This window comes from Hippichthys cyanospilos, chromosome 7, assembly GCF_059441005.1.
Source record: "Hippichthys cyanospilos isolate Australia breed blue-spotted pipefish chromosome 7, RoL_Hcya_1.0, whole genome shotgun sequence".
NCBI lineage: Eukaryota > Metazoa > Chordata > Actinopteri > Syngnathiformes > Syngnathidae > Hippichthys > Hippichthys cyanospilos.
Window position 1 is genome coordinate 12,994,421 of NC_142375.1, and position 10,465 is coordinate 13,004,885.

The 10,465-nt window shown below is 39.3% G+C and overlaps 1 protein-coding gene across 1 annotated transcript; it reads left to right on the plus strand.

Annotated features, from left to right (window-relative positions):
• The first annotated feature begins 1,371 nt into the window (after positions 1–1,371).
• On the plus strand, positions 1,372–8,004 carry cntf (ciliary neurotrophic factor). The gene is made up of 3 exons (XM_088418568.1): positions 1,372–1,767; positions 3,145–3,459; positions 4,554–8,004. The coding sequence occupies exons 1-3, from the start codon at positions 1,648–1,650 to the stop codon at positions 4,710–4,712; spliced, it is 594 nt and encodes a 197-aa protein (XP_088274694.1). The 5' UTR covers positions 1,372–1,647; the 3' UTR covers positions 4,713–8,004.
• The last annotated feature ends 2,461 nt before the right edge of the window (positions 8,005–10,465 follow it).

Sequence of the window (10,465 nt, forward strand, 5' to 3'; positions counted from 1 at the left end):
AAATGTAAAACAGTACCTTGTTATTTCAGTCAAACCCCACAGAAATTCATCACATTACAATCAAGACCTTGTAAAACGTAACGGAGATGAAACCATAAAACCACCAATGCATTGGATTTTACCAGAGCGCTCGTATTGACACCTTTTTTATCCTCAAAGTCCCCTATGTGTGCACACAGTATTTTAAATGGCCATATATTGTTAACCAGCTGGTAGCGCGCTACATACCTTTATGTGCACAGTGTACCTGTCCAAGTTTGGAAAAGTGCCCCAATGCAAAGTTCAAGCACCGGGCCGTTGTCCTGGTCGTGTGATGCGATGCGATGCGAGGTGGCTGGGCAGCGCGGCCGTCCGCTCACCGTGGATGTTCTGGCTGGCTGCCTTGCTGGTCCCAACGTTCGCGGTGCCTCCGCTGAGCCAAGCCAATGGCCCGCACGCCGTGTCTCCCCTGGCGTAGTCTTGTGGTCCGTCCAAGTTTCGCAACAACACAGCGAAACAGCACTTATTTGTCCTTTCATGCAACGATCGGATGCCGTCCAAACCGAGCAGCCGTCACGTTGCGTTTCCTCTCGGTTTCCAATATACTTTAAACTGGTAGTCCGTCTCAAACTAAGACTACAGTTTTCGACATTGTACAGCCTTTGCCTATAGGCTGGACAGCAGGGCAACTGGGTAAGTTTTGTTTTGACGCGTGCGTCAATCAAATAATTTCAATAGTCTCTTTGTGTTGCGTTGGATATGCCAATCCGTTTATTTCGTCCACATTCCTTTTCGTTCAATATCTTGATAAAACAATAATTCGGGTTACAAACCAAACTTAAAGACCACTCACGTTCGCACGTTCGCACGTTCGCACGGTCGAAAACTGTTTGTGTCTTGCCCTGTCGCACCTGAGTGCAATCACCAACTGGCACGTATTTATGTAACCATGGCAACCATGGTTCCACCCACCATAGATTGGCATGTCTTCAGACAATTTGTTTAACTTTCTTAATATAAACAAATTAGAATATACAAAAAGCTTTTTGGCTCCAACAATATATATATATATATATATATATATATATATATATATATATATATATATATATATATATATATATATATATATATATATATATATATATATATATATTCCTCCGAGTTGTATTTGTCGTCCACATAAACAATGAAAACTCCAACACTCTTAACAAATAAAGATGCTTCTCCCGGTAACGCCGTACTTTTATTTAGACCGTAAACAGACCTTCGTCAGTACCGGTAAACCATCTAAAAGTTTATAAATAAAAGCTTTGTAGAGTGAGCTGAGTCCTCTCGTCCTGCGCCGTCCTCCGCCCCCGCGCGTCCTTCCAAATTCCTCGGTGCTGGCATCAGGTTCCTGGGGGAATGGGCGGAGAGTTGGCCGTAAATCCCACAATGTAACACGGAGAGACGGAGTCGGAAACGTGTTGCTTCCCCGAAGATATACACAGAGAAAGACAGCAAAGAGGCTCTTTGAACTTTCGATCTGGTGGAAATCGCGAGTAAGACTTGAAATTACTTGGGAATGAGCGGAACTCCGTTGCCGGGGTGATCCGGGCGTCATTTAGCCGCTCCGAGTAGTGGGGTCGAGCCCGATTGCGTCACCTGGAGCCTTCCGGAGGTACGATGGCAGACAGGCGAAACAGTGTGACTGGGCCGTCCGATCCAGGCAAGACGACGGCGGCCCGAGCGGCTGCTATAGCCGAGCTTTTGCTTCTGGAGATTTCGAACCTGTTGGAACTTTACGTGAGTACAAGAGAAAGCCGCTTTCCACCACTTTCCACTACGCGTGTGCGCCTGTGTGTGTGACCACGGCAGGGTTCCAATGGAACTTTATAACATTTCCACGAGTGTTTGTTTGTGTGGCATTTAACACACTTGTGTTTGTGTCTCCAGAGCCATCATGAGGTTCCTGCATAGTTTAGGTTTGGAAACTTTGTAGCCAGCTCATTCTACTTTTCTACCAGTAACAATAATCACAAGTAATCATCCATTATTCATTCATTTGTTGCTCAATGCTGATTAAATAAACAAATCCTAATCATTTTAACAACTACCGGTCAGGTGAGCACAGTGGATGAGTAGTCAGTGCATCTGCCTCAGTTGTTTTCAGGTTTGGATTCACACCTTGGCTCTGACCTTGTATGAAGTGTACATGTTTCTATATGTGTGGCTTTCTGTCAAATTGTAAAAACATACTTTAGGTTCAAGGGAAAAAAATGTCAATATGTAGACTCAAGTGTTTGTTTACCTTTATTTTCCCCCAACTAGTCTAAATGGCAACAATTACGTCAATATCCTTTTGATTATGATAGTTCGGCCTAATGGTTGTGCTCGCTCATGAATTTAAGTACCTTATTGGTACATGCACGTATGTACACAACTCCATTGTTGAGAATTGTGATAGTTGTGCTTAGAAAATGACATATTCCATATTGGAATCTTTCAATTCACAGGCATCGGGTCTAAATTTCACAGCACAAAAAAGCACGCTCAGATGCTGCTCTCACCACTATATTTAAAGAGTATGTAAGTAGCAGGAAGGATCCACAGCAAGCACACATGTTACACAGAGATAAAGAATTTCTTTTGAACCGGACATGAAGTGTTCATAGATGTGGGTGTAATCAGTCATTCTTATGCCACTGTGTAAACTAGTTTATTTGCAACAGTTCACAACCTCAACCAGTTAAACAGTATGTCATCATTTAAGGACAAAAAAACTATGTTCCCTTGGGGCTGGGATGGCATTAGGTGTGGCTCCACTGGTTTAAACATGGTCTTATGATTAAAATCATGTTTGTGCTATGTGATTTGAAATGTACCAATTTTAATCCGCCTCGAGGGCGGCCATTTCGTCATTGGCTCTTGACTGATATTGACGTCACATTTGGCTCAGGTTACGACCAATTACTGCTCACCTGCTTTTTTGAGTGTGGTTATGTGACATTTGCCAAATGAGCCTTAATTGGCCGTTACCGGGCCCAGAACCAATCACAAATAACCGCTCGCATTTAAAGAGAGTAGTATCGTTAAAATTGACTGGAAAGCTTTTCTCATCACTATCATTTTATCGTTTTATTTCTTTCTATCTTTTTCTGTGTGTCATTGTTCCCTATAAAGAGCAAGCGGGAGACCCTCACTACAGATGTCATAGCGGAGGACAGTCATTTGGTGTCCGTTCCTCCTCCCTCCTCCCAGCTGGATACGCCGGACAAGCTGTGGCGCTTGCATGCCGCCCTGCTCCAGTGCCGCAGCCTGATGGAGAGAGCCATCGCTAAAGAGGATGAGGAGATGGGCAGCGGGACGGGGGAGTACGAGACGCTGAGGAAAATGGTGAAGGATAGGCTCTCGTTTCTCATACACATCACTGGAGAACTTGTCAAAGCTGTGGACGGCCCGGCTCTAGTGACCCCGAGTTTAAGTGACATTTTGGAGGTAGGCCCCGATTGGCTTTAGAGGTGGCATGAGTGTAGTACTCATGCTGAACTTAAAGGGACTATATGTTTGTAAGATTTAGCAACATCTAGTGGTGAAATCAGGGAACGCAGTGAATTTTAAAGCACCCACACTACCTCACAAGGTTCAGACAAGATATACTGCTGCACAATCACAGCTGCAAATCATGCAAAATGAAACAAAACAAAAAAGTAAATTTGGGTAAGGCTACTAACTGAAACATACACCTTATATCATGGCTACCGACTAAAAAGTCAAAGTTTGTATACTGAAAGTTTTTTCTTCAGCCCACATAAGCCATAATTTACACTCTAAAATTATTAGTTGTTTGGTATAAGACCTCAAAAATTGGATTTATTTGTATAGGTCAACCTAGGAATCTGCATCAAATTGTGTCGAATTGGGCCTGTCGTTTTATGACCCGTAATTGCATTTGCTATAATTCATAGCTGGAGTTGAGAACATTAAAAAAATTAAAAATCCAAGCTTTGGGACTATCTTCTCAAAATCTGTTCAGTAATTATTGTCAATGCTTGATTCACTTTCCTGCATGTCACTGCTGTCTGTTTTTCTCATGTTTTACGTCCTCACAATCTCAATCTAAATCGAGGTCACAATTTATTAATTAGGTCGTCATTCAGTGCCATTGACGACGATTGATGTTAAAGATCCATTTTTGCTGTGCTCCACTGATAACTTTTGAAATTAAAGTTCTTTTGTTAACTGGGCTGGCAGTGAACATATATATATATATATATATATATATATATATATATATATATATATATATATATATATATATATATATAAGTTTATTTATTTAATTATTTATTTATTTATTCATTCATTTATTTATTTATTTATTTAACATAGTGTTTATACTGAGGTTGAAAAACGTTACAAGCCTATTCCTATTTTGACAAAGTAGGAAATAGACAGTGTATGTGTTTTTTAAATGTAGGGAGTAAAATTGCCCAGCGAGTACAGTACAATAATGAAGTTCCTTGGTGCTTGCCACCACTGTGAAGAGTTGACAAGACTGAAGTGCTGATGTGGTATCTTCTCCCCCTTAGCCGGACAACCTGACCCTTTTTGAGCTGAAGCAGTGGGTGTTCCGTGTCTTCTCCGAAGTGCATTACTGGGCCAAAACAGCCGTCACCATCTTGCAAGCTCTCCCCAAAGAGCGGGTGAGGAATACTCGCTATAGGAATGCAAGAAGCTCTCGCAGATGAGTTAGCAGGAGAGGAGAGTGGTTACACTTAAACAAACGGACGAGAACCATGTGAAGAGAGCATCTGTGTTAAAAAGACAAGCAGTGGGACTCAGTTTTTTTTAGTGTAAATATGATTGCACTTTTTATTTAAAAACACAAACCAAATAAAGTTGTGTGGGCCATAACGGAAACGGCATGGTTAGCATGTCTCCTTCACACCCTGTGATCCTATTGAGGATAAGCAATATAGAAAATGGATGGATACAGGTACCTCACATTCTAGGGTATTGTGTTTTATCTTTATTTAATCCATGGATGGATTACACACTGTCACACTGCTATAATGCCACGCTATGTACGAAGCTAACGTCTAAGCCAGGGGCGGGCAAACTATAGGCCACATACATTATCTAGAGTCCTATAATGTTTGCTAGACGGTTTTCCACCTCTAAAATGGAATTGTTACAATTCGTTTATTCATTGTTTAATTTATTTTCTATTCATTAACCTAATTATTATATAACTGCTTCATTGATTTATGATATTTATATCTGCATCCCAAAGCAGTATTAGGCATTTAGAAAATGGATGGATGACAAAGATTGTTTGATAACAACATTCATTAGATTTTGAATGGATGACAAATATTGTCTAACAGCATTCATTAAAGAGTATTTAATTATTTGCGTATTTGTGTGTACGTTCACATTTAGCTTTTGGACAATAAAAAGACTTGACCTACAGTATATATTAAAAAATTAAAAAAAACTAGCGTGTGACTCTTGAGCACATGATTTTGCCCATCTCTGGCAACAAGCAGGTCTGTCCATCCATCCGTATCGAACTGAATTGAACCGCTCGGGGGAAACATGAACTTATATGTTATCAGGTTGAAAAACTAGTGAAAAGATATTAAGATGGAAGTCCATTCTTTCTTTCCAGCTTTCTTTCTTTCTGTGTCAAGGGATACATTTTGAGATGAAATGCAGCAAGTTATGACTGGGCTGCAATGTATTGCAACTAGTGCTGAACACTGGCTATAAATCATTCCGAAGACATAAGCATCTTGGGACAACATAAAAAGGAGCACTTGGGCAATCTGTGCGACAGCACGCTCTAGTGTTTACTTGATGGCATTACATTGATGTGTACGCTTCCGTAAACCCACTTTGTTTTATTATTACCAATCAAAGCCAGCCCACGCACCCCCCCCCCCCCCCCCAATTTTTTGCCGTTAAAATCGATTACTAACTCGTCATAGTTAATTTAAAGACAATAAATTATTATAAACACAATATAAAACGAATGATCTGCTGTTGATTTACATTCCATGTGATAAAGCAATGTGGGATATGAGTAACATAGGTCAGTGCTTGTCCGACCTTTTGCACCTTGTACCAATTTGAAAAAAAATACTTTGCTCTCCAAGTATCACTACCATAACCGATACTGAACTGGAGTAGCATAGTAGTCCACATGCTCATCAAAAAGACAGAGGTTTTACGCTTTAAAAGGTATATTTGATCATATTCTAAGACACTGTAAAATACACAATTTGAATCATAACTCTGTACTTGATTATAAGAATGAATATGTGTACAGATGATTTCATTAAAAAGTGTAAAAAATCAGTTAAATATAAGATGCTAAGTTAAATGTTAAGAGTTTTAAAAGCTAAGAGTTTTAAAAGCAGAAATGGAAATTTACTGTGGATTTGAAAAAATAAATACAACTAAACTGTACTCACCAAATGCAATTTGCTGGAATGAGAAACGACAAGAATGTTTTTTTTTGTGTGAGAATTGTATAGTTACTGTAGACATGTTACTGGGTTAATATTTTTATTTGTTACTAAACTAAGCTGAATTTTACTGAACACACAAGAAATAAGTTAAACATACTTAAAAGAGTTTTGAATAAGATAAAATAAATGAATAATCATAAACTAAGTTAAAACCAATAAATTTCCATTACTAACAAATAACACAACAGAACCAAAGTCTTTCAGATTTGGACCGGCTTTGCTAGCAAATGTGACATGTGTTTGGTCCTCTTGAGAACAATGTTTTTGTTTGGTCATGAAAAATCGCACGAAAACAAAAAAAAATCTCTCTATATTTTTTTTCTCCTTTTAGGGGTTTGGGGAGGTGGGGGGGGGTTGTGTCTTGAAATATAACTATATATTATACAAGCCTTGGGTTTGGAGTGTGTGTATAGTTCCAAGGCTTTATTTTTTACCTTTTTTTAATTTATTATTATTTCATGGAGGTGATGAATGCTCCCACATTTGCGTCAATGAATTAATGACTTTGTATTCCATACTTTGAAGCCGTGCAACATTTCAACACGTCTGCTTGCACCCGAAGCTCATGTACCAGCATGACCATATTGTTCTACTTTGATGAGCTTTGTTTGCTCTGCTGACTTGACTTTTTAAAACAATGTCTATGTTTGATGTATAAAAAACAGCTTTTCTTGATTTCATGGTGCACTGTTACTGTTGTATTTCCTCTCTGAATGTAGTTTAGTACACTGCCTAGTGATCTTTTCCTATTGTATGGAAAACACTCTCTAATGCTATGCAAGAGCTTTGTTGAAAATGTCTTCACAAAGAAAACGTTGCTTACAGTTGGAAGTTTTTATTGAGTGCAGGTTATGCTGACAAATGTCTGTAATATTCTGTACCCATCATAACATTTATGAATACTTGCTGATTTGAAACCAAGCATTGTAATGTCATGGCACAGATGAAATGGTCTGTGAGAGTGCATTTCAAACTGATGCATCAAAGCATAAAGGGACTGTCCCATTGTAAAGACTGTGTTATCATAATTAAGTGTTTGATTAATCTCTTTTGTCTATAAAGAGTGTCTGAACAGGGAAATTATTCTGGAATACATGTCTGCATCATCAACCTCCAATTTTGGAGTTTAATGGTCAAGAAATGATGATTCCAGTCCTGCGCTCTATTGATAAAACTACACTGACACCAAAGTGACATTTGATATGAATGCATTCAGTGATGTAGTGTCAGTTATTTACTGTCTTTAAAACGCCCAATCGATTGCCACTTCTGCCTGATTGGTTGAGAGGGATGGCTTGATTGAGGGTTAGTCTTTTATTTATTTTCTCAACACTTTGGTGCAGGTTGATTCTAATTGATCATTTTTATTGCTGAAACAAACAAAACATGGATCTGACGGTGACCCAAAACTTTCACACAGTACTGCATATCACAGATTATGCTTTGAATACAAAAGTTTGGTATTGTTTGAAATTGTATTTATTATTGATTGTATTTCTATGGCTTGAAATAAATAGATCCCTATATGATCAACTTGGTTGGCTTCTCATAGCTTTGTGTGGGTGAGTGTGTGTTGAGTGTTTGTAAAATACAGCATTTTCATTTTTCCTTCAGCATGAATTATCAAGAATGCAATACTGTTGGTCAAACGAAAGAATGCAAGACGCACTGTATTTGAGTGAAAGGGGCGGAGCTCAATTGCCTTTCAATAACAAATCAATCTTGGATGGACCAAATGACTTTTGAAGGAGAAGACATTTTGAAGGTTAAAAAGATTTTAATCTCCTGTTGAGGTTGAGGTGAGGATGATGTAACCCCCTGGCTTCCTCACCAACTCAAGAACCACAATCGTGTCTTTGCGCGTGTGTGTGTTTGTCTGCATCTTTTCAGTTGTGTGTCGTTGATAGGAAAGGAGTGGCAATCAGAATGCCTGTGGAAGAGGGGGAAGTATTAAATGTGTGTGTTTATGTGTGTGTTTACGTGTGTGCATGCGTGTGTGTTGAGTGAAATAGAATGTGTGTTTTGTGCTTCTGCGCATGTCAGTGTGTGCTGTGGGTGTATGTGTGTCAGATAGAAAGATGAAAAAAGAGAAGGGGAGCGAGGGCAGAAAAGTGAGTGTGTGTGTATGTGTGTGCGCATGTGTGAAAGATAGACAGGCAGGCGGACAGACACATAGGGAGGGGAGAAAAAGTGTATGTGCATGCCTGCGAATGTGCAGGTGTGTGTGTGTGACAGAGAAAGAGGGAATGTGTGTGCATGTGTGTGTGAGCGAGAGAGGGAGGGAGTGAGAGACAGAGAGAGAAACAGAATGAGCTATAGTGAAGAAAAAAGTGAGAGTGTGTGTGTATGTGTGTGTGTGCATGACTGAGAGAGTGGGGGAAGGGTGTGTGTGTGCGTGTGTTTGTGTGTGCGTGCGAGAACATGTGTGTGTGTGCTTGCCTACGTAGGAGGGAGTGTGCATATATACGTGTGTCTATGCGTTAGTGTGAATGTGTGCCTGACAGAGATAGGGGTGGGTGTGTGTGCACGCGTGCGTGTGTGTCTGTGTGTCTTTGCAGGGAGAACTGGGACCAAGCTCTACAAATGGTGTGTGCATGTGTGTGTATGCGTGTGTGCGTAAACATGTGTGTGTGTGAGTGCGCGCATGTATGCGTGCGAGTGCAGTGTGTTCCAGCAGCACAATATGTGCCTGTGCTGAAAGAAAGGGAAATGCTGTGCGTGTGTGCGTGTGCAGCTGAGTGTGTGTCCTTTATTGGAATTGTGAGTGTGTGTGTGCCTACAGTTGGTGAGACTGCAATAGTGTGTTGCTAATGTGCACTACTTGCATGTGCTTGTGATTGTTTGTCTTTATTGCAAGTAGTGCTTGGTGTGTGTGTGTTTTAATGCTGTGCTTCAAAAGTTTAGAAACAGACTACATCCCATCACTGGAAACAGTCAGACCAACAATCCATTATTTATTTTTCAGTGTACTGTATTACATTGGGGATTGTAGGAAAACACTATTTTTTTTAGTAAAAATATTATGACATATCCACAATTGTGGCATATTTTGGTCTTTGAAACGTGTCACAATTGTGCAAGTGAAGTGAACTGAATCTCACAACTGTGTCTACTCATAACTGTGTTTTTGGGTGGGATCATTTAAAAAATAGAATATAATTATTCATAGGGTTTGATGCCTGCTGTTAAGAGCAGCTGTTTATCCAACACCAGAATCAGATGTGGTCAAATTTGCAATTTATCCATTAATCAACAACAAATCAATAGTCAAATGAATAAACAATTATTTTTCTGATTATATTATTATATTATTTTAGAGCAGTGGTTCTCAAACTTAGCCACTGTGAAACATTTCCTCAGCTAAGTTCTGTACCCTGGAACCAGTTCAAACCATTTTTGGATGAAAAAGAAGAGCCTTAAAACAGACTTTCGTTCCATACGTGTCTTATCTCTAGGGATATTTACTCCACAAGCTAGATCATGTTACATCATCTGTTTTACTTCTCGCTTCCTTGCCAAAGATCGTGCCACTAATGTCAATGTGCAGCCATATAAAATGTAAGAAAAAAAAGCAAACAATGTTTTGTAAACAAGTCCCTACAACATAATTTGGCAATAGGTTGCCTCATGTTGCAATCAATTTACTCTTAATTTGAAAAGAAAACAGTACTGTTCCTGTCATGGCCTTAAAGAGCCAAATTTAGATTTGCTGATAGCTGCATAACCCCCGTTAAAATCGTATTACATAGTCCCAGGGGTAGATATGCCCCCATCATGCACCCATTATTATTTTGAGACCTGAAATTGTCTAAATCCTCAGAATTTCAGAATCTCAACAATAAATATTTTCTGATCTGTTCTGCACTCTTTGAAACCTCATTATCAATGTGTCAAATCATATACATAAATATACCAACACCTGCTTTTACTTAAGAAAAACAACTTTCAATATTTTAGCCTGTTTGCTG

Bases quoted from the DNA above. Each gene is read 5' to 3' on its own strand.
- cntf (XM_088418568.1), top strand. From the start codon at position 1,648: ATGGCAGACAGGCGAAACAGTGTGACTGGGCCGTCCGATCCAGGCAAG. The intron at 1,768-3,144 runs GTGAGTACAAGA...TTCCCTATAAAG, and splicing joins CGAACCTGTTGGAACTTTAC to AGCAAGCGGGAGACCCTCAC. The intron at 3,460-4,553 runs GTAGGCCCCGAT...TCTCCCCCTTAG, and splicing joins GTTTAAGTGACATTTTGGAG to CCGGACAACCTGACCCTTTT.